The sequence below is a fragment of the Coloeus monedula genome (assembly GCF_965178545.1).
Source record: "Coloeus monedula genome assembly, chromosome: 8".
Classification (NCBI taxonomy): domain Eukaryota; kingdom Metazoa; phylum Chordata; class Aves; order Passeriformes; family Corvidae; genus Coloeus; species Coloeus monedula.
In genome coordinates, this window is record NC_138788.1 from 29,012,617 (window position 1) to 29,036,516 (window position 23,900).

The 23,900-nt window shown below is 41.2% G+C and overlaps 1 protein-coding gene across 5 annotated transcripts in view; it reads left to right on the plus strand.

The window, feature by feature from the left end:
• Positions 1-22,431, plus strand: part of RBM20 (RNA binding motif protein 20) — a 102,826-nt gene extending 80,395 nt beyond the window's left edge. The window contains exons 6-14 of one of the 5 annotated variants that reach the window (XM_082286196.1): positions 2,540-2,683; positions 3,608-3,739; positions 5,558-5,637; positions 6,454-7,135; positions 8,970-9,068; positions 10,500-11,169; positions 13,530-13,649; positions 14,350-14,471; positions 18,402-22,431. In XM_082286196.1, coding sequence (XP_082142322.1) covers positions 2,540-2,683; positions 3,608-3,739; positions 5,558-5,637; positions 6,454-7,135; positions 8,970-9,068; positions 10,500-11,169; positions 13,530-13,649; positions 14,350-14,471; positions 18,402-18,512 — 2,160 coding nt within the window. In that variant the 3' untranslated portion in view covers positions 18,513-22,431. Of the gene's footprint in view, positions 1-2,539; positions 2,684-3,607; positions 3,740-5,557; positions 5,638-6,450; positions 7,136-8,969; positions 9,069-10,499; positions 11,170-13,529; positions 13,650-14,349; positions 14,472-18,401 lie in introns of all 5 variants that reach the window. The other 4 variants (XM_082286195.1, XM_082286199.1, XM_082286198.1 and 1 more) reach the window with 4 other exon arrangements.
• Positions 22,432-23,900: the final 1,469 nt, after the last annotated feature.

Here is a 23,900-nt window from a genome sequence, read left to right on the forward strand (position 1 = left end):
CTTTACAACAAATGAAATTACTGCTAATACCAGTGTCATTTCTCTTCAGAATCTGTCACTATTTATCATTTAAGCTGCCTGAAGAAATCCTCCTTCTGAATGACCTGCAGTATTTTGAGACATAAAAGAAACAATAACTTTGATTTTCCTGGACACTGTAAATCCCTTTTTTCTTCAGAAGCTCATTGGATGAACAGGGAGCTATATTAGAGGTGTTAAGACTGAGTTTGCCAGCTGTCATTCACTCTGCAACCCAGGTGGCTTGTAATTTATTACACCTTTGCACGGTAGTATTCACTTTCAGCTAAGCTGCTGCCATTTAACTGAGCAGTAGGAGATTACACTTGACCCTCCATGTAATCATAAACAAAGTGTTCAGATTTCTGGAAGAGCTTGCTCTGTGCTGTCCATCTGCAAATAACTCTATCCCTCTTTAAAAGGCAAGTGCTACCAGTCTTCACTCAGGCATGGAGAACCATTAGCACTGGAGGGATAAGATTGGCAGTTTCTTACTATCTTTAGAAAAAATTCATGTGATGAGATAAAGACTTTGAAAAGCAAAAAACAACAACAACAACAAAATATTTTTTTAAAAGCTGTAATTAAAAAATCACCAAATTGGATGGATGAAGTAATATTGCAAATAATATGAGGTGAATTTTGCTGCTGTGCATATATATTTTTTTTAAATTTGTTTTTTGTAATAGCCATGCAGCTGCATTGGTAACCCATGGTAGACACTGGTTGCAAAGAAAGTTAACTTTGAGTCTTACTGAAAATTACATTCAACACCTGGCATGCAACAGCTCCTCTAACTTCCTGATTGTAGATACAGAAGGTGTATATTCCTTTTCTGGCCATGATTTACAGCTCTATTTAATGAATGGATCCAGTTTAACTGCAATCAGCTGACAAAATTATTGCTTGGTACAGCCTGTTGACTTCTGGCATGAGTATGTGACCACTTCTTAATCAAGAACTGCAGCAGGTTTATGGCATAGCACTTTAATTTAAGCCATTGCCAATTGTGGGGAAGTGGCAGTGTCTTAGAGTTGTTTGATTTAATGTACTGAGGGCTGTGGGTGGGAACATGGGCTCTGGAGCCAAGGCAGGGAAGAGCTGAGCCTTTCTAGTCCCATAGATTCTTACATACCATCATTTAACAGATCAAACAAAACAAGCAGAAGATGACTGATGACCTGGGGTGTTCTTACACTGGGACTGCATTTGATGTTTCCTTTTCCTCTAGCTGTAGTTGTGTTCTTCTGTGCTACATGCTGCCTTGCCAGATGCATGCAGACATCACTAGCTTTTCTGTTCAAGTGGAGTTGAGTTGCTTCATCTTTTGTTCAGGATCAGGTCTATGTCATTTTTCTGTTAAAAACATATCTTACTTCTGGACTTTTGCACTTCTTTGACTTACCTTATGCACCTGGGTGGGCTCTGTGAGATGCAAGCTAAGTAGCAGATCACTGTGTAATGCAGGGTCCTAATGCAGCAAAAATACACAAATGGTTAAGTGATGAAGTCTGGAGGGAAGGCAACAGGATGGAGGTGTAAATAAGATAACATTAGCTCTCTAACTTGTGAACTTGCTGACAAGCCAAACATTTGTGATGGCTCTGGTGAACTTGATCCCCATCTTCCCTTGAATGGCACAATTTTAACTGAAGGTAGAGTTACTTCTTCGGTAAAATCCTAATGCAGAGGTCATAAACATGGAGGTAGTCTGGAAAGATTTAATCCTGCGTGAGTGATGTTTTGCTTGTCATTAGCTGTGGTAAATTAACTTTCTCTCTGGCTGTACCCTGCTGCCTTTTGCACAGGGAGTGTAGAGCCTGCTTTCCATGTCAGAGAGATGGGCGGCTCTTTCGGAACTGCCCCAGCACTCCAAAATAGACTTCCACCCTTGGGAAGCAATCACCACTCCAGTGCTCTGTGCCTGTGCCAGCCCAGTTCGGGAGCTCTGCCTCTTTGCATGTCCAGTGCTCACTGTGGCCCCGGGGGGGAAATGCCTCTTCCTGTGTGTTGTTGCAGTGAGAGGGGAAAGTAGCAGGTTTTCTACCCCCAGGTACAGCTGTGTGTCCTCTCACAAGTTAAGTGGGATCACTTTTACCCCTAGCCCAGTCTGTTCCACGAAGAAGGATTTAAATTCAGTCCCTGCTATCCTGAACACCCATGTAGTCACCCAAACTGATTTCTAATATCCATAAATTCAGCAGGGACTGCAGTGAGCAGTTAGTTTCTGCAGGAATATCATTGCTCCTGTCTGAAGGACAGTCTCCCTTCTAGAAATCCTCTCTGGACTTTGCAAAGTCCCGGGATGGAGACTCAATTGCAACCTGAACTGCAGCTAAACATTTCCCTTCCCATTTGCACTTCTAAACCAGGATGTTAAAATGCAAGTTTTTAAAGAATATTTTTTTTAATAACAGGTACACAGAGCATTTCATTTTTTTTGCAGAACTGTAAGATGTTATCTAGTGGATAGAATATCTAAGATAAAAACATTGGTTTGAGTTGAGCTTTTTTTTCCCAGTTTCCCCAGAGGAAATCTACACTGGGTCGAGTTGTTCACATTTGCAATCTCCCCGAGGGAAGCTGCACAGAGAATGATGTCATTAACCTGGGCCTCCCATTTGGAAAGGTCACCAACTATATCCTCATGAAATCTACTAATCAGGTACTGTACATTTGGGGTTACCAGTGTTGACATCTATTGGCATAAAGACATAAAGATATGAAGACATATAGACATGAAGACAGAGTCTTTGGGGAAAACCTCTTATTTAGTAATAGAAACTTAAATATATGAAGCCCACTCTCAAAGTTAAAAAAAAAAAAAGGTGGTCACTGGTTGGATGAGGACATAAACATGACTATGTTCTGCACAAGAACTGCCTTAGAGTTCTTGTTTAAAAATCCCAGAAATCTCAATGAAAAAGTGTTGTAAAACTGTACTTTTGCTAATTTGTTAAGTGAATTACTTGGCTGCCTTCTCTAAGCCATTTGTTACTTTCAGACTTCTCTTAGTCTTAGCTTAAGTCTATCCTAAGTAGCTTAAGTATACCAGTGGTGTAAGCTGGTAAGAGTAGAATATCTTCTTTCACTTTCCTGCAGCAGACAAAATGGATGGATGTAGAATCCATGCCAGTGGACAATGTTTGAGATTGTAATGTTTAAAAATCACAGAATCATAGAATGGGTTGGGTTGGAAGGGACCTTAAAGACCATCTAGTTCTAACCCCCTGCCATGGGCAGGGACACCTTCCACTAGAACAGGTTGCTCAGAGCACCATCCAGCCTGGCCTTGAACACTGCCAGGCAAGAAAGATTAGATACCAGTCATTTAAACTAAACCAGCTTCTAAGGTCACATATTGGCTTTAATAACTGGTTTGAAATCATTATTTGCAGTTAAAAAAAGACTGGGAAATGGATTGAGTGTTACCATTTCAGCCTCAGGCCTGGAAAGCTACCCAGTTTTGTAGTATCAAGACATTTTGCATGAGAAGAATCCAGAGAAAATTTATTGTGCTGCCTTTTCTCTCTTACACTTTGTATTTTTAGTTATGTAATAGATTGTAAAGTTCTCTCCATTGTGCTAGGCCTTTCTGGAAATGGCTTACAGTGAAGCAGCCCAAGCCATGGTACAGTACTACAAAGAAAAACCTGCTATGATAAATGATGACAAGTTACTTATTAGGATGTCTAAAAGATACAAGGAATTGCAGCTGAAGGTAAGATGGTCATTCCTGATCAAATTATGTGAGTTTCCATGGCACATCTGGAGAATACATTTTAAAAAATTCTTGGTGATTACTCATTTCTAATGAATGCTTTAATATTATAGAAAAAGAAATTAAGAAAGATAATGAATGTATGTTATCGATCTTTTACAGTCAGCTGCTTGCTCTTATTCTAAATTGTAACTCTTGGAAGAGACCCCATTTTCTCTGATCCTCTCATACCATTATTTCAAAAATCCCTTCTGAGCTTCCTTTTGAGCAGGCTCCCTACATTGCTTGGTCTAACAAAGGTCTAAAACACAGCCATGTGTAAGATACAATATGTCAGTAAAAATTTGATGGTTCTATCCTTTTAGTTAGGCATTAAGCCCAGAACAATGCTTTTTTCACTGCTTCCATGCTTGAGCCATGGCACGATCTTGACACCAAGCAGCAGTAACAGGACTAAAAAGCACACTGATTTCTTTTTATTTCTTGTGAATGATCTAAGTTATAAAGCAAGATTTTTTTTTTTTTTTTTCTTTTAACATAGAGTCAAACCAGAGCAATATTCTTTAGACTTTCTGTAGAGTGTGTGACACTTCTGTTGTGGACACTTGAGTGATGTCCAAAGATCACTGCTCTTGTGACCATATTTATAGAGGCTTATATACTGCCATGTAATGCTGAGAGAGTAATTTTATTTCATGGTGACTCGGACCAGAACTGGCAATGCAGAGCTTAAAAGCTCCATATTGTATTACCTAACACAGCACAAAGTTATTTTATAGAACAACTCTGTAATGTTCCAATTTACTGTTAAGGGTCCTTTTATGAGCCTTGAGGAAAAAAAGAAAGGAACTTGGATGGTTTGGTTTGATCTTTGAAAAAGCCTCTTTCTCTCCTGCATCTGTATAATAGTTTAAGGACACTTAAAGGAGTTGACAAAGGTTCATAAATCAGGGCAGTCTTTCCTAATGTGGCACAGTGAGGGGTTCAGATGTTAGGTGGTGGAGACTGTGCATCTTGACAGAGAGGCAGGAGTTACCCAGGAGAGTGTGATAGTTTGCCTAGATTCCAGGAAAATTTTCTGCTTTTCCAGTGACAGTTTTTCAGGTCATGGAATTATTTTTTTCTGCACAAGAAAGAAAGCAAACAAATAAAAATACAAAGAGGGAAATATGCATGAGCTATATACTGTTACAAACTGCTGAGTTCCTGCATGCTTATGTTGCTCATCTCTGTGTGCTCCAAGTGTTTGAGGAATTGAGAGCGCTCCAGCCTGTGTAGTACAACCTACGTAGAGTAATCAACACTCCAGTACACATCTTGCACTTAGCTTGTCTGAAGCTCCTCTCCTTGTCTAAACATAGTCCTTCAGAGCTATACTCCAGAATGAGTAACTCTGAGATCAAGAGAAGGCAGTTCATACCTAGAGGATCAGAGATAGGCTGCTATACATATTTAATTCTGTATATAGAAAATTTTCTGGTTTGTTTCCTCTTAGATCCAGTACCTAGAAAATGCTCTGCAGTGATTGTGTAACAAGGAAGGACAAGCTAGTTTTCAAAGCCTGTTAGAGCAGCCAAGGATGAGGAGAGAGTGCTACAATGTAATAGAGCAAATTTTCCTTTGTATCATTTTACTGTTTCGATCATGATATTGAGAAGCCAACTGCAGAGAAGAGTGTAACCACAACACTGAAACTAAATATTTCTAGTTATGGTATAATTGAATGAAGCATGGATACTGTTTCTTGAAGGACAAATCACCTGTATCAGCTTGGAGAGTAGAGGAGCATGCTAAAAACAGTGTCTTTGTTTTTATTAGAAACCAGGTAAGAATGTGGCTGCTATAATCCAGGACATCCACTCACAAAGAGAGAGGGACCTGCTGCGTGAAGTGGACAGGTAAAATTTCTCCATAGTTTGGAATTGGAAGTCTCTAAACTTACAGATAGAAGAAGTATTATCTGTGTGCTTCCCTCTCTTATTTCACTGGCTTTCCTAATTCAGATTTCACTTATAAAATAGTATATATTTTTATATAGTTCAAAAGTAGGTACACTATAATATATACTGTATAATGAGATCCGATTGAAACTGTGCATGTTATGAAAATAACTCTTTCCTACTGATTATGTCTCAGAAAATATGTCTGGCATGTGAAGAGCACAAAAATGAAGCTGTTCCACTCTCCTCCCTGTTGAGTCAAAAGCATAAGGGCTGGGGGTGCTTTGAGACCAAGTGGGAAGAAGGCAGTTCAGAATAAAATGTATTTGGGTACATTTCTGATCTGTCTGACTTCTGGAACTTTCAGCAAAATTGGAGAAGAATCACAGTCCTAAAACATCTCCTTTAAACAGATGGCCTTTGTCACTTTTGTGTCAGAGATGCCCTAGCTGAGTGAGTATTAAGGCTACATACATTAGGGTCATTGTAAAGGTATTAACATATTATAAGCTTTTAATGCTAAACCCCTATGAGACGCTTTTAAGAATGAATGAATATATTCTTGACAGTTCTGTGGGGATTTAGTTAAGCTCTGTGGCTATGACACTGCCTTTTCTCCTGTTCACTGTTTGCAGCTGTGCAGTGCATGTCTGTGAAAGGCCTGGGGTCTCAGGTTCACAGTCCCCAGGGCAGTCCCCATGAGCTTCCAGTGTACAAGAATTGGTAGACAACAGTGGGTCAGCCAGTCACAGCTGCCTTTTTCCCCTGCAGCAGGTATGGCACGGACAGGCCCCGCTCCCGCAGCCCCATAAGCCGCTCACTGTCACCTCGATCCCACACGCCCAGCTTCACTTCTGGCAGTTCACCCCACAGCCCGCTGGGGACCAGCAGGACCGACTGGGGAAACGGGAGAGAGGCTTGGGATCAGTCCCCCTATTCTCGACGGGAAGAGGAAAGAGATAGCAGAGAATGGCGAGAGAATGGGGATGAGAAGAGGGACAGGACTGACACGTGGGTACATGAGAGGAAACATTATTCCCGACAACTGGACAAGTTTGATTTGGATGAAAGGCTTGAAGGAGGCAGAGGACACCGAGAAAAATACTTAAGGACTGGTTCCCCTGGGTCTCTTCACCCTTTATCTGGCTACAAGAACAGGGAAGATGACTATTACCGAAAATCCTCTAAGTCAAAATCTGACAAGTTTCAGAGGCAGCTGCAGGATTTACCTGGGAGATGTAAGAGAAAGGAAGAGGCAAAGTTAAGGGAACGCAGGCATTCTTACAGCGAGGACACTGCCAGGGAGGAGGCAGCTGAACAGAAGCACGGCAAAGTATCTGAAGGCTCCAGGCAAAAACAAAGTGATAAGAATAAAGTGAAGAAAGCTGAAAAAGACCAAGAAGATGCTACTGCTGAAGGCAGTGATGTGAAGGAAACCAAACCTCCTGAGGACGAGGTAAATAAAAGTGTATGTAAGAAGTGTAAATGCTGAACTAATATATTTTCTGAAATATCTTAGAGCATTTGTCGTGGGTGTGATGCTGGCAACATGAAATGTTTTTAGATGATAAAATCAGGGAATGTAGTCATAGAAGAGGTCTTGGGAAGTCGTCGTGTCTGTGTTTTTGCCCAGACCATGCAGATCTATTACACTGTTGTGGTGTTGGGTACATGGACATTCTAATTCTGTGTCTAGCACAGAACCTTTGGGTAACAAGTGCAGGGGTGGGGACAGACAGCTGAAAACAAAACCAGGTGACAGTCTGCTATTTGCATGCAGGTTGTGTGTGAAGGAGCAACTGTACTCTTGCTAACTCTGTGCAGAATGCCCCATAACTGCTCTTTCTGCATCCATCACCACCTTCCACTGCCAGTGAGGAGGACTGACTTATCTGGGAATTAAGTGATACTTTACAGAAGTGCACAGTATTTATACAGGGAAGTGGTTGCTATACTATTAAAATGGGGAATGAACTTTTAATGAGGAACATTTCTTTCTGGATAACTCAACAGAGCAATTGTTTCTTACCCTCAGCTGTGGCAGGGCTAATTCACACCACTCCCTTCAGTGTACTGGCAGGAATCTCTTCCCATGGCAAGAACCACTGAATCAGCTCACCTATAAAATTATGGGATTTCAGGAGAGATACTTCCAGTCATAAAGTGGCAATGTTTGTGGGTTTGATTCTCCACTGGGAAAAAGTAGGAGGGGGAACACATCAAGATGCCTCATTTGTTCAGTCCCAGTACAGCCCATACTCATATCCCCACCCCTCAGGGCTCTGGTTACTGGCTCTTGGCCACCTTGCCTCCCCTGGTGTCCCCCAGGGATATGCTGCTGCTCTCCACCCCTGGAGCTGTTGGCACGGGAGGCTGCAGAGCTGCTTGGCTGACCAGGGCTCTATCTCTTGCTTGTGCCTTTGTGCTGCCAGGGCCACTGTTGGTTGTTTCCAGTTGACCTTGCATTCATTTTTCTCATGTGGGGCCAAGTTGGTGGAATCTCCTAGATTTGTATCTCGCTAGTCTGTAACCAGCAGCAGCACTACCTCATGCCATAGATATGTGTGTTTGTACCACCTTTTATCATCTTTCTCCTTTGGCTGGTATTTCACTATGATGTATGGCTCCTTGGGAGGAGATGTCAGAGAGAAATGTCAGACAGCATCCTAAATCACACTCCTCTGCATGTTTTCCAAGTTATTTTACAGTGGCTTTGCTAAAGACATACCTCTCCAGGGACTATTGCTAATAATTTATCTTAAAAGGAAGAAATAGTTTTGTATGTCTTAAACTCAGTTTTGCTTTGTCCCTCTTTTACTAAATACCAGGTAGTACTGTGGTTTTATTCTTCCAAAGTATGAACTGTGCAAGCAATTCCATTTTCAACTGATCCTATGTCAATAAACAAAACACTCGAGGTCTTCTGCAGAGTTTTAACACTGCTGCTCTCCTTACCACATCTGAGCCAACATGACAAATGTGGGTAGAGAACAGAGGAGTGGAGGCTGGAAATTTTAATGAATTGACGTTCTCCCCCACCTGTCTTTTAGCCAATTAGGTGATATAAATTACACCGCTAATTTTTTTTTAAATTCATTTTCTTAATTCTTATTTGTGCAGCTCTGCTAATGGAATTTTTGTTGGGTCTTTTCCCACAGCCTAGTTGACTTGCATAAACTTTAGAAATAAAGAATGTGACCTTGTGAGTGACTTTGCTTGTCTACACCCAGAATAGAAACATACTAGAGCACCACTGTGTGTTGCTATACATGTATATGTATTTATTTTAGCTTGAAAAAGAGCAGCAAGTTCCAGAGAAGAACTCACCTTCAGATAATAAGCACGGAAAAGAATCCGGAGAGATTCTGGAAAACACAAGGAAAGAGAAGGTTGGTGACACATTGCTGGTGTGGCTTCTTTGAGAAAGTGATTGAAACCCTAGGTTTGGTAGCATGCTCTCCCAAATGAAATATTAACCCCTCGTGAAAAAACACGTAAAGGGGTTGGAGAAGGAGGTTGTCTAAATTAACTTGTCTTATTTTGACCTCTGCTTTAAGGGACAGCTTTTCCTGAAGCCTCCAGAACTCTTTTTTTAGTTACTCTTTGCCCATGTACATTGCTTCACATACATAGTGCTTGGCAGTGGCAGCTGTAAGGAATGTATGCCCAAGTGAACTGGGTAACTTCGCAAAGCGTGCCCAAAAATAGGAGATGCGGTCAGTTAGTGGAGAAAGAGGGGAGTATGATGGATACTTTTTAGAACATTGGCCTTATGAACTACAGATAGTAGTGTCCTGATTGTTTCTGGTTTTAATTAAATATGCCTTTACAGCAACCCTACTGCTGCGTTGCAATCGGGGAGAGCAATGTCCCTGGAATTCCTCCAGCTTCATATCATGGGTTCAGGTCATGGGTTGATGGTCAGATATGGAAGATACTGATATCTGTTGCTGCAGAAAACTGATCTCCTGGCAAGAGCAGTGCCAACTCACAGAGTTTTCATGCTGTTTTAGGATTCTAGGAGGGGAAGTGTGGGAATGGCCAAACAGGAGGAGAATACAGATTATTAATAGATTATGTGTACACCAGGAGTCTGGGAGTTGAAATCTAAGCTTCAAGTGTGTCTTAAAAGTAAGATATACCTTTTAATTCTAAGACTTCTAAAGTCCAGTATTAGTGCCTGAGTCCTATAAGTCTGTAACTGCATGTATGAGGTATTTCAGAATATGTACCTTGGAGTATAACTCTAAACCTGCTTTTTCCTAAGGTTTAGGCCAGTGGCTACCAGCACAGTCCCTGGCAGAGGGATCTTGCTGGTGGAAGGAAATGACTGCAGAAGGAAGCCATGTTTTCTCAGTCACCGTATGAATTTAAAGGACCTAGTCCAGCAAAGGGAAAGCCACAGTGGCTCGAATGGGGTTCTGTATATTTTCATTGCACTGAGATGGAAGTAGAGGAAGGGGAGAGGTTCATTTCCTTGGGCATCACATAGTAGCACCCATTGCATAACAAAGTGTAACACATTGTGCCTTGCTCTACTGCTTACAGAAAAGCAATAAGCAGGGGACTGGAGACACTGTAATCCCCAAGGCAGTTACAGAATCTTCACAAAGGGAAGTTTATGTAAAATTCAATAGAGATTTCTTGTCCTTGTGCATAAGTCTAAAATCACAACACCAAGGCATATCACTCTTTGAAGCTAAAACACAAGAGGAATTAGGCATGGCTATATCAAGGTTCTTCCTGGTTTCAAGGCCCACTTTTTAACAGTGATGATCTATGATCACCAATCTCTCAAATGTTTTACATCTTTGTGACAGGACCGAGACTGGGAGAGTGGAAGTGAAATAGAAGGTGAGACCTGGTATCCTGCTAACATGGAGGAATTAGTGACAGTAGATGAAGTGGGAGAAGATGATTTAATTATGGAGCCTGATATAACGGAGCTTGAAGAAATAGTCCCACTTGATCAGAAAAATAAAGCTGCTTCAGAAATGTGTCCCTGTATGTCAACTGTGTTAGAACTGAAAAATGATCACAGCCACTTAACCAGGAGTGAAGACAAATTTGCCCATAAAGCTTTAGAAACAAACTTCAAAACAGCAAAGGGCAGTGCAGCTTCTAGTGGCTATCAGGAAGATGATGAGGACGATGATAATGATGATGCTGTAACTGAAGCATCAAGCCTAAATCTGGACCCTGAAGACAAGCCAGAGGAATTGAAAGAAGACCAATCTGCTAAGGAGTCTGATTGCCAGCAGAAGGAAGGAAAAATTGATAAGAGCTCTGACACTCGTTTAGAGCCTGAAGATCGCCATATACCTTCTGTTCATCTGAAAGAAGAGATTCTCCAGCTCCCTGATACATTTATAGATGATTACAAACAGATGGGATCACAAGGAGCTGAGAGCAGAGAAGTAACGGAAATGCTCCTTAAAAACGCTAGTGAAGAAACAAGACATGGAAGCCAAGAGTGTCCAGAGGCCAAGGGTAACTACTTCTTTTTTTTCCCTTTAGCCTGCAGAGAGCCTTGCATGTTTTCTCTTAGGGCAGACTGAAATTTATTGCTAACGAGAATAAGTGTTGTTAATAGTATCAAGGCTTGTCCTTGGAGCAGCTCAGTAAAAGAACCCCAGTGCCTTTGGCCAAACTAAACCATTAGAGCCTCTTAGATGAATAGTGTAAAGGAAATATGATAAGCAGCTTGCAAGCTTTCTGAAAGGCATAAGCTGCTATAATTGTCATGTCAAGGTTCACATGAGTTTAGCTGAAGTCTTTCAGTGCCTTGCTAAATTTATTTTGAATTGTCAATGAAATGAGTGACAGTCTCTGAAGGTCAGCAGAAAAGTATCTGTAATGTCTGGCTGGCTCCTGGACAAGGTGGGTATTCTTACACACTGTACTGAAACATTAGTAACATGGATATCATGCATAGATTGTTAATTCTCAGTCCCTGTTCATGCAAATACATGCCTTGTGTCAGGACTTGCCTTATCATGTCCTGTTATCTACTGCATGCTGCCTTTAATGTAACTGATAGGATGTGCTGTGAGAGGTCAATAAATGTAATCATAGCTACCTATTAATATTTTAGCTGTCAGGAAAAAAGGTATCTTGAGGGTCTGAAAGCTTGTTCAGTTTCTTGTCAAATGATCCTTGAGCAAACGGGCTGTGCATAATGAGATGAAGTGAAAAACAACATTGAGTATGTTGGTCAGAAATGCTCTTTTTTAATTGCTGCCAGAGCCTATGTCATAGGTAAGGGGTTGTGAAAAGAAGCTGATGGAAGATTTTTGAGGGTGCAATGCTGGAAACATTTCATGTGAGCATCTCATTTGGAGCTAACTTCTTCCTTCAGGACAGCTTTGAAACTCTTGTTACATGTTATTAACCTGATTGGCCTGAAGACACCTTGCCAGAGTTTGCATATTTGGAGATAACATTGCCATGGGACTGGGCATGGCAAAGTTGGCTCTCCCGTGCTTCCTGGGCAGCCAGCTGATGAATGAGTTGGGTGTCTCAAGAGCATATTTACTAGTGTTTCCAGCATCTCAACTTCCAGCTTGTCAGCAGGGAGCCTGGAAGCTCCAGGGCCTCTCATGCTTCCCAGGTTTCTGACATGGACTTGTTATCTGGGATCTGCAGTCTAAGGCTCTAGGCCCTCTGCAAATGCAGCTGCCAGCTCAGAAGCACAGAAGTCAACTTAAATGGGATTTAAGTTGCTGCAAAGGCCCTGGGTGTCTTAAGTAAAGCTTACCAGCTTAATGGGGGCTTTCCAGGTTCTCTGCTGCGGTATTGGAATCCTGGGGTAGGTTTAAAGTTAATTTGAAAGCTGACCAGTTAGGATTTTATATTATTTTCTTTTAAATCATACAATAGACATATTTAAAACAGTGAAGAAAAATTCATCCTCATAGCCAGAAACTGCAGATCTTTGAACTACAGACTTGAAAGACAGGAAGAGTTTGGTTTGGGCAAAATATGTTTGTTTTATAAGAAAGTATATCTCTTATCTAGGTGAAATTTGCGATTCAATAGAAATTTTGTCCAGATAAGTGAGCTAGTTCTTTGATGTAAGGACTGAAGAAGAGGAATCAGACCAGTTTACCTGTAATTCTGTAGCTCTGTGATAGCAAATTTCTCTATTTTTAAATAAAAGTAATTCATATGATAGAAATCATAGGAAGGGAGAGCATCTGTTCTGCTGAGGCTATATCTGCCTCAGCAAATCAATCCAGTGTTTTCCACACCTTGAATCTCCTTCTGTGTCCATTAATGTCAGTCAGCAGGGACCAACCATCCCATCCCTACTATTCAGAAACCAAAATCTTTTAGTGGCTGGGAGCCATAAAGCAGGAACTGTCCCTTGGAGAGGTAAGGATGGGAGAAGAGTGGCTCCAGGAAGAGGATGCTGCAGCCATCCTATAAAAGGCAGGTTTGGGGAGTTGTTCTCATCAGGTCCTGCTGCCCCCACCATCTCAGCAGCCCCTGTGTCAGCCCAGCTGCACCACTGGTCATGCAGTAGCATATGTGGTTACAAAGCTGCAGTCAGGCCGTGCTTCTGCCAGAGGTGTGTAATGCTATAGCTCTATTTAGAGATTAAAATACAAAAAGGCCCTCCAAACATAACATTAAATTAGAAATAGAAAAATGGTCTACTGGGAGAAATCGGAGTGACTGCACACACAGCTGTTAGAGTTGTACTAAACAGGCCTCTGATTTGGAATGGAAAAGCATTTTTTTCCCAGATTTTACTTCATTTATAGATCCACCCAGAAAGTGTCCCAAGAAGTTTACAAACGTCTCTTTAATAAACTGTTTTCATTCAATACATTTATTCATTTGTTAAGCAAATTCTAGGTACTTGGAAATGAGATCTCTGGAATACCCGGAGGTAGAGTCTAAACAAAAGCCCTCTGCACCAGGCTGGGAACAAGAGGACGTCTTCACCGAGCTCAGCATTCCCCTGGGTATGTTGGGCCGCCCCCTGCAATACCCAGGGCTCACAACAAGATGTCACTTTAAGGCTACTTGCTGTATTTATTTTTCAGAACAGATGTGAGGCGAGAAGGAATAGGGTATATGACAGATGGGTTGCTGTTGAAAGAAACAGGCTTTTGATTATAGATTATTGCTAATTCATTCCAAATGAATGGCAAAAGGCAGCTGATGAGATGAAATAAGTTCCCTTGGACTATATATGAAATACATATGAAAAAATACTTAGTAATTTAAAAGTCTTTGACATAAAAGTGTAAGCAAAAATATTGGCTTTACTGTGTAAATAGTGATTATGAGCAAACAACCTGGAAGAAGTACATCCTCAAAAGCGATCTGTATAACTTAAACATGAATTTACTGCTAAAAAGTATTATTGCTTTTCTAGCCCTTGAGGTTGCAGAGTGAAGTTTCCAGTCAATATTATGAGAAGGTAGATTTTAAAGTATGTCTATCTAAGAGAGAAGAGAAAATGTGTGTTTTCAATGCACAGGATTTTAAAGTACAGATCAATATTGCAAAAATAGGGAAATCAGAGAAGTGAATCCAGGATTCAGTCTTCCTATTCCTGTCATTTAGCTAGGTAGCACCTTTTTTCTTTGAAAACAAGTTTACTGTAGGAGGGGTAGGGTTTCAACTGACATTTTAATGTAATTCAGAATTTCTCAACAGGTGTGGAATTTGTGGTGCCTAGAACCGGATTTTACTGCAAGCTCTGTGGACTCTTCTACACAAATGAAGAGACAGCAAAGACAAGTCACTGCAGGAGTACTGTTCACTACAAAAATCTCCAGGTAAAAACACACCTGAAGCTACCTAACAACAAGCTCATGGGGTGGATTTTGTGTAAGGTAGATGATGCAATAAAAAATTAGTTTTTATTCTGTGGACAGAATTCAGATGAAGTGAAATTCAGATAAACAAACTTTTCAGTAGTTCCAAACATTAGCATGCTGATTTCTCACTCCCAGATCCTAGAAATCAACTTCTCGATCGTAGGTAAAACGAGGCCAGATGGTAATTTGATCTTCTCATCTACATTTGGTCCTTCTCACTAGCACAGCATGCAACTCAGATCTTTAATTCCCTGTTCCAGAGGGTCCCAGGTGTTTCTGCCACTGGGAGTAACCCCAGCAGCAGCCTTTAGTACATCTTAATGTTGGGAGCATTAAATATGGCACTTGTCTGATAATGTAGCCAGACCCATTTCTGTGTTAGTGTAGCTTTCTCAGCGTTTTTCAGCTCACAGCTCTCTGACACACGGGCTCTGTGAGGCATTTTCTGTGACCCACTGAAATCCCCTCCCTGTGTGCAGAGCAGCGCAATGGCTCAGCCACGCAGAGCCACCCCTGCTGAGTAATTTCCATGAGGATGTGCAGGAGCATGTCAGTACTTGTTGCTCCGTAAGAATATAACAAAAACACATCAGCAGTTGATAATAGCACATGGAGAACACATGTGCCTGCAGTTCAATCAAAGACCTGCCTTTGTCATTTTTCAGATGCACCATCAATAGAATCAGTCACAACAGCCTGAGCATTACCTGCCCCATGCTCAGGGCTCCTCAGAGGAGTTGGCCTTGGCTCCCACCACAGTCCCTGCCCGTGAGCAGTGTGTGTACACTGCACACACACTTGTGTTGGCATTCTCATACTCTTAGCAAAAGTCATGGCAGAGCAAAGCAGAGCTGCTCCTTCTTTCTCTGTTCCTTCCCTCTGCCACAGTAAATGCAGTAATTCTGCTTCTGTTCAAGTAATAGCTCTCTTTCCTTAGCTGGCTAGCAGGCATTGACTTTTCTAGTAACACTCACAGTCAAATAATTTCTCTGGGAGAATTTTTTTCTTGGCTTTCCTGAAGTTCCATAGCTGTAACCATACAAAGGCCTCTGGCTTCCGAAGGTTTCCTACAGAGCTGCAATGCTTGCTCATAATGGATCTTCCAAGTGCAAGCTTGAAAAACAAGTGCCCAGTTTCAATGCCTTTTTTTGCTTCATACAAAAAATCCAGAAGGATTCACCAGAGGTGGCACCACTCAGTGGAAGCCATGTATCCCATGCAAGTCTGTCACTAAGAAACTCATATTAAAGAAATATTGCAGCTCCTGCCCTTGCCCCTGGAAATTGGTTCCATGGGAAGAAGTCAGTTATATTTTTATCTCATTTTCTAAGTTATTTTGTTAAAGTCATAAGAAAAAAGGCCCAACTAAAACTTAGTATGAAAATAATCTCTTTTTCTCTCTGTTAAGAGATTTCCCATGAGTACTGTGGCAGATATCTAACACTGAATCGAGATAAAAGAACAAAGACTATAAAAGCTGTTAAAATTAAATCTGTCAAATGCAGTAATAAAAACAGGCTGTTCTGTCGAGCCATACCTCTTATCTTACTAAATACAGGAAGTAAATGTCTCGTCCAACTTTTGCCTGCTCAAATGGAAACTTAGCAAATTTCAAATCATTGTTCTGTGTTGCTAGAACACTTTTAGTCACCATAATGCTCATTTATGCATTCTGCAAGAAATATAAGTCTTCTGTGATGATGGAAGTTAACGAGTGTATCCACCAATAAAGGAGCTAGGGATTCTGACTATAGTGGAGCTACGGGAGTGCTGCTGCAAGCTGTGTTCCTGTTCTCTGCCTGAATGCCAAATGCCATCATTCAGTGACAACAACAGTGTCCCAAATTGTGTCATGGCTTTAAGTCTTTTATAGCTGATTTGCTACTTGTTGTCTCTCATGTGACCTCCTTGAGCCACATCCAAAATAGATGTTCATGTGTTCAGTGTTTGGATTTGAATGCAAAGCTAAACAATTTGTTTGCCAATTTTCTTCAAAAAGCCTTGTCTTGAAGTAAAATAGTCAACTTCATCTAAGTATGATGCCCCTTGAATAACATCAATCACTGATAAAAAAACCAACTGTTTCTTTGTCAGCCTTGCAGACTTTCTGTAATTTTTAATTCTCTTCATCATAACAAATTATTTTCCCAGGCGATATTTGTATTTACAGATCCACTGCAATTCCCAAGTCCAAAAAATCCACTATTTTTGCCAACCCTTTCTCCGCTACCACAGAAAGCTCTCACCATTCATCTGGTGAAAGCTACCTTGGCAATTCAGTGCAGTATTTCATCTTGTTTTCCACTGGCTTTATGCAGTATTTGTCAAAACTTGTATTTAAATTTAAAAAACCACACATCTTTTGCTTGACTGCCATTTTGCTATAAATTAATCTGAATCTGCAAACTTCAAAATGGTGTTTGTGATACTCATGATAACTGACAATATCAGCTAAAGGTAGCAGATAAAACTGAGTCTTATTTTGGTCGGTGCTCATTAAAAGCCCCAAAAGCCTGGGTTATCTGATCCAGGGACAAATGTTAGTGATTTATTACAGTCCATGGTGTACGGAACATGTCTCCCAGCCTTTATGGACCCTGTATCTCTGTATACTACTGTAACATTTACTCTGGCTTTTTGCCACATGGAATTTTGCACCCAGAGATCAAGACTGAGAGTTGTGTAATTTCCACAGCCAAATCTCTCTATTCAGAGTAACAAGGGTGCAGTTGTCACTTTGTCACGGGTATGTCCATTCATTACCATTGCTGAGTCCCTTTCAGATGAACCTCTTATATTCAAAGCTTGTATTTACGTGAGAGAATGTGGCAATTCTAACACAGCCCTTAGTATTTTTATATCCATTTATCATTTAATCTCTTCCCCATGGATGCCAAAAAGTAAACCGTATTCTGGGGAAATCCTGCAAGTAGGTGAAATTTTGCGGTGATGTGAAAGGGTCTTTTCAAAATAAATCAGAATGAGCAAATAGCTAGAAAAGGAGTTTTATGATACTAACAATGTCCAGGTCAGTTATTTTTGAATGGGATGTATGTGAGCCGTGTAAGTCATTAATAAGAATACCTCTACGTTATTATGTGTAAATTTCCCAGCACTAGCTGCTGCTGAAGAAGCTTCTTTCCATCCATTGCTATGCCTGCTGACCTTGAATAAATAGTTTGAGCACTATTTTCAGACCCACACCCATGGGTCACCATTCATCCATTTTGTGTGCAGCTCTGCCAGCTAAGAACACTGCCAAAAGACTGAAAGCCTCACTGGCCATGTCTGTTCTTTTAAATCTCACTGAGTACCTAAAGTAGCAAGAGGCTTTATCTTAGAGAAACACAGTAAATATAAATATTCTAGCCAAACTGCTAAATTGTGTTAATTATTACTGAGAGTGATTATTCCCTTAAAACAAAATGTTCTAGTACAAAAGGTGTCTCTCTGAACTGAACATGCTGAAAATGTAATATATAAACTTTAAATCATGACTCTGAAATCATGTCTATGTTTAACACACCAGTACTTTCCTAGTTGACTCAGTGGAGTTAGTTCCTGCCCGATAGCACAGGGGAGTAGAGAAAAGGTGAGGTCTAGTTACACAGACTGATGGGGAGTAGAGTCCTCCTGGTTCTGTCACCAGTTCCCCCTGTGGCAAACAGTAAACCACTGAACTTCTGAGGCTCTGCATGTATTCAGGTAGTTTGCCTGAAACAGCCATGTTTTCTGGCTTGAGTTTTCACCAAAATGGGGCTTCTATGTGCTTTCTTTCCTTTTGAGATGCTGGAAGAGATAGAGCTCTGAACAGGCATAAAGAATCCCATGTTGAATATTTTCAGTTTTGGTAACAATGCTTTGGTTTATTTTTTTATGTGATTGCAGAAGTATCTATCCCAGCTTGCAGAAGAAAGCCTGAAAATGAAGGAAGAAGGCAGCCCTCTGCCTCAGGATGACACTGGCATTGTTCCTCACTTTGCAAAGAAAAAACTGTGATGTAGATGAACTGGAAGAGCTGTAATGAGTGAATGCTGATACTTTTTTTTTTTTTTTTCTTAATTTCTATGATATAACTGTCAATTTGCACTGTACAGAGGAGGGGAAATAAAGAGCATGTTCCATGCATCTATGCCCAGAGTGCCATTAAAAACCAAAATGCCTGAAACTGTTTCCCACGGTGAAGCAATGCTGGCATATCTGTTAGAAGTGGAGCAATTCTTTCTCACACTCTGCGTGCTGGGAGTGGTTTCCTAGATTAAATCAGAATTCTCAGGGATTCTTAAAGTTTTAGTTCTGATGTAACACGTCAGGTCAGGTGGAGTACTTAGAAGCACTCAGCATCCTCCAGTGGACGCTGGAAGGAAAGGAGATGTGACTATAAATAGGCTTTAATGTTGCTTAAAATATCTTCAGCCATTTCACTCATTGCCCCAGTGAGAAGTAGGATTTGCATAGGATATCTAAAACCATTGTGCTAAAACTAGTCAGCAGATGGCATAATGTAAACCCCATCAGCACCCACCTCCATGTCTTAGAGCTTGGTGAAATGACAAAATGTTTGTGTTGTCAAGCACTGACTGTACACTGCCGGTGTTGTGCGAATTCCGAGGGAGCCACAGTCTGTCCCAGGGACCTCACAGCCTGCAGCCAGCACAGCAAGGGCAGTTCAAATGCACGTGCTGACAGCCAGCCTGCTCTGGTTTCAGCATTTTCCATGGTGTGGCCAGGGTGTTCTCCAGGGACCGTTGGGTTTGAAACTCTTCTTTTTGATAATTCTAGAGGGTGCCAACTTTGAGTCTTACAGACTTGAAACTCTCATGAGAGGCTTTTTAAAGTGCCACATGTTTGGACCATGTCTCTTTCAGACATTTTATTCAAGATCCTTGCTTTTGGGGTCTTTTTGTTTTCTTTAAAGCTTGCTTTTCCTCAGCTTGGCAACGTTGAATTTTCCTGGTTTTTATGGCATGATGCCAGACTTCTAATCTTGTTTTTGTATTTTATTTCCCTGAATTTTTTAAGGTGAATACAACAACTGATGGCTCATGGAGCGCTGCACAGAGAACACAGGATGCACCAGCAGCTCTGGCATTATTATGAGCTATTGTTTCTGCACAGTTGTTCCTTAGTATTTTGCGAAGTCCCTTTGAAATGCACTGTACAAGTTTCTGGTTCATTTTGATAGGGCTTTGTGTACTAAAGTGAATATGCAGGCAAACCATTGCCAAGATTGATCCCAGAGTTTATAAAATGTCCCGTGCGATCTGGGCAGATGGGGATTTGCAGGCATTTCCATTCTTTGCCTGACTCTAATATTCATCACAGTATGTTCTGTAAAAATTGCTAGTACTGGATGTCCTGTTTAGATGTTGTGCAGAGGAAATAGTTTCCCAGAAGGTTCTAGCTATCCTTAAGAATGACAGGGATGTTGCACAATATTGCAAAGTGGCTAAATTGCCAAAACTGCTTCCACCAAAGTATTTGTTCCATCATGTCTTGTGCCAGCAGCTGTGGTCATTCGCTGAAGTATCCTGTAGCCAGGCAGTGTCTCAGAGGTGCCTGAAGCCCTATTCCATTTCATGGCCTGTGCTTTCCACTCATTTTTACCAGAGGTAGGTTCAGATTTCATATTTGGAATTCCTGCTTCTTGCAAGTTGAGGGATTCTTTGCATCCCAGATTCAGACAGAGCCTACCAAAACACAAGGGGAAATGAAAAATATTACAGCCTGAATCCACCTTTGTCCAGGCTTGAAGTATGTTAAGACTTGTGTCCATCTGTCATTAAAACAGCTAGTTTTGTTTTGTGGCTTTTTTTTTTTTGTTGGGGTTGGTTTTTTTTTCCCCTATGGAGAAGGAAAGAACCACCAATATTGCAAACCAGGTATTTTTCCTTCAAGGGTTGGGTTTTCCTTTGACTGTTTGTTTTTCACATTGCAGTGAAACTTGAGCACAGGGCTATTAGGACAAGAGCTTGTATTGCAGGCTATAAGATGATGAAAATGGCAGTAAAGATTGTGCAATTGTCTTCTAAAGTGCAGCTCTCAAGCTGGTCATGTATCATCTGAATATGAAGTTCCCTTCATGCCCTTCAGCAGAAACTGAACGCAAGGGAAGGAAATCACTACAAATGCAAGCATCAAATCTTTGAAGCTAACCCTGCTATCAAACTGGGTCTCTCACCAGCCTAATGGGAGCTTGTTAGACCATGTGGTTAAGCTTAATTGGATGTGAGACATAGCTGACTGTATATCAAAGTCATATGCCTCCAGCAACTTTATCCCCAGGTAACCTCAAATGAGAAAAGTATCACAGTTATTATTCTTTATTTGTATCGCAGCAGAAGCTACAGGTCCACTGCCTTTATTATAGGCAAGGCACAAATCCACAACAAAGACTTTCCCAGGCCAAAGAGCTTTAAATCACACTTTCTGAAAGCAGACAACAGGTGGATACAGGCAGGCAGGGAGAGCAGCAGGTAACCATGAGATTTTGACTGGCAGCAGAAGAATAATTAAAATGAGTGTTTACCCAGGGGCTTATTTTTGGATTTATGGGAGATGATTCAAACTACTTTACCCCTCCTCTGGTTCTGAACCAGGTTCACTCCCATTATTCACAGCTTGCATTTAACCTCGTTTTTTTCCTGGACAGTTGCATTAGGAATGCAAAATCCCCTCTTGATACAGTGGGTCTTGGTATCCTTCAGCCCCCAGTCATTTAAGTTTCAGTCTCAGAGGTGGAGACTTGACTGAGGCTCAGCAGGAAATGTCCTGGCTCCAGATATCTTGTTTGGGTCACAGCTACAGGCCCTTGCTTGCCACCGAGAAAGGAGGCTCTAGATGGCATCTCTGCCCTGTGCAGTTTCCTCTTCTGGAGGGAGATGACTCAGGTGAGCGATGCAGGTGCAGAGCCCAACCCCACAGACGTGATCAGAGCCAGACATTTGTAGAGGTGGTTTGGACACCCCATCCCTTTGGGCTCTGCCCTGACAAAACAGCAGCCTGCAAAATCCTGGGAACAGCAAAATGGGCACTTCCCCTTCTGAGGAGGTCCTTTTCTCCCCTAAAGCTCAACACTTGAAAGCAATCCCAAGTCTCATGTAGCTCCTAATGATGCCCATGATCACTTTTCAGCCCGATGCACTTTGAGAACTCAGAGATAATCTCTTTCCCTCTCCAACAGGCCATTATGTAATGCTGACAGGCACTCAACTCCTCAACTTCTCTCTACTACCTATTCTGCTGAGGAAGAATTCTGCTGTAGGCAGCCCTTTACCTTCCTCAGCTTATGTAAAAATGTGTTGTTTCTCTTGGTTTATTATATTTAAAATCTTGACATTTTTTAGTTGGCATAATTCATCATCACTATAATCCACGCTGTTTATATATATACATATATATATATAGCACAAAGCAGGCTCAGGTCTAGCCAAACAAATATTGATATTTAAAAAGGAGCTTCCTTAATATATCAAAACTATTTCAATACATCTCAACCAAAGATTGCACTTTTATAATAGGGACTATGTTTTTCATCTCTGTGAAATCTATATTCATCTCAAATAGTCTTTAATGGCAATCTGCAACCTACTTTCTTTGAAGAAAAAAATGAAAGAATTAAACATTTTCCCCATTAGATCAGACAAAGTTTCACATTGGCTTTAACACTAAATTAGTGTTAGGCTGGTTATATTCAGGGTTTTTTTCTACTCTCTAAGGATTAAGGCTGTGATTTGTTGAATTATACTTGAACTGGACCAGATGTACTATTTATTGAGCTTATATAATCTTGTTAATTTAAGTTTTGGTTTGTAAACAGTTGAAATTTGTTAGTACTTGTTTAATTATGTAGGAACTGTCACCAGTATTAACTGATCTGTGTAACTGATTGCAAAGTGTTTCAATTTGTGTTTCTTAAAAAGAAAGATTTTAATAAAGAGAATTATAAAGCATATACATTGGTGGGCAATTGTCCCAGAAACAACATGCTTCTAGCTTCCCAGGGGATCTATTAAAAATCAAAGTGAATAAAAGATAGTTTAAGGAGTAAGAATGAAGCAGAGGGACAAAAGGTTTGTTTTTAAAATACAATTTCTACAAGTTTTGGTTCATGGTTCTTGCTAGGGAGCTCCCGCTATACAGATTGTGAGTGATTGCCATCAGCTGGTGCTGAAGTGAGCACATCTCAGCAGTTCACTCTGTAATTATTATTAATTGTTATTACCCACTCCTGTCCCTCTAGATATGTCCTTACTTCCCGTTTTCTTTTTATTTTCAAATGAACTGGGCAAGTTGTCTGATCCCAATGGCTTTTTGCTGTCTCCATCTAAGTTGTCTTCTCAGCCTTCTGAAAGCGCCACATAAAATCTTCCCCAGCCAGGCACTTTCTCCCCATCATCTCAACCTAAGTCCCGTAAGTTTGCCCAATTGCTCTGTTTCCCTTGTGCCCTCCCTCTGCCTTTCCTGATTTTTTTTCTTTTCAGCAGTGTCTTCCCCAGTGCCACCCCAGCTATACAAGGACCTTTCCCACTCTGGCCTTCTCCCTGGCTCACCACCACTGCCACCAAGCGGAGCTCCTGGGAGGAAATACTCAGCCTCGGCCAGGGTGACGTAGAAACATTCTTGTACTAAATATTTAAAGAATGCAATGAGGACAAAAGCTGAGGGGGGAATTTACCACCAGATTTGATGAATTCATTCCGTGGAAAACATCGGGAGGAAAATTGAGACAAGGCAATGTCTGGTCCATGTGCAAGGCAGGGCATGGGGCACTATCAAAGCATGAGCTACACCTCCCACCCCCCTCTCTGGGAGGGAAATGGGTCCTGTCTGCCCCACTGAATGGCTGGGAAAATAGGCAGAAAGGCTGGCAGTCAGCTTTCTGATTCTGCAGCTCGTTAAATCAGTGTCTTTTAAGTAACTGTTTTGCAGGCGAGGCACATATGTCATGTATTTTAAGCACAAATAGTTTCAGTTCTGTCCTGGATGTATTGAAACCTTTGTTCATGTGATACCATCTCATTGGAGCTATGAATCTCTCGCTCTAGAAATCAGGCAAATGACATCATATATCCATAATAGAAAAACAAAACAAAATTTAAAAAATCCAAACTGTGGTGTTCAAACACAATGTTTCAAGTCCAGGTTTTGTCACGCTTAATATTCTTGGTGGAAAAGGGAACTCAGGTCTGGAAAATTCACAGGTGAACAAAACACCAGCTTGGCCTTTGACACAAGGCTGTGACTGACCTCACTTGGACAGCCAGGCTGTAAAACTCTGCCCCACAGAGCCAACCAGGTCAAGGCTGTCCCAAAACAGGAGCCCTCTGTGGGAAGCTGACCAGGAGGGAGGACAGGGGTGTGCAGGGAGCTGGGGATGGTGCTGCC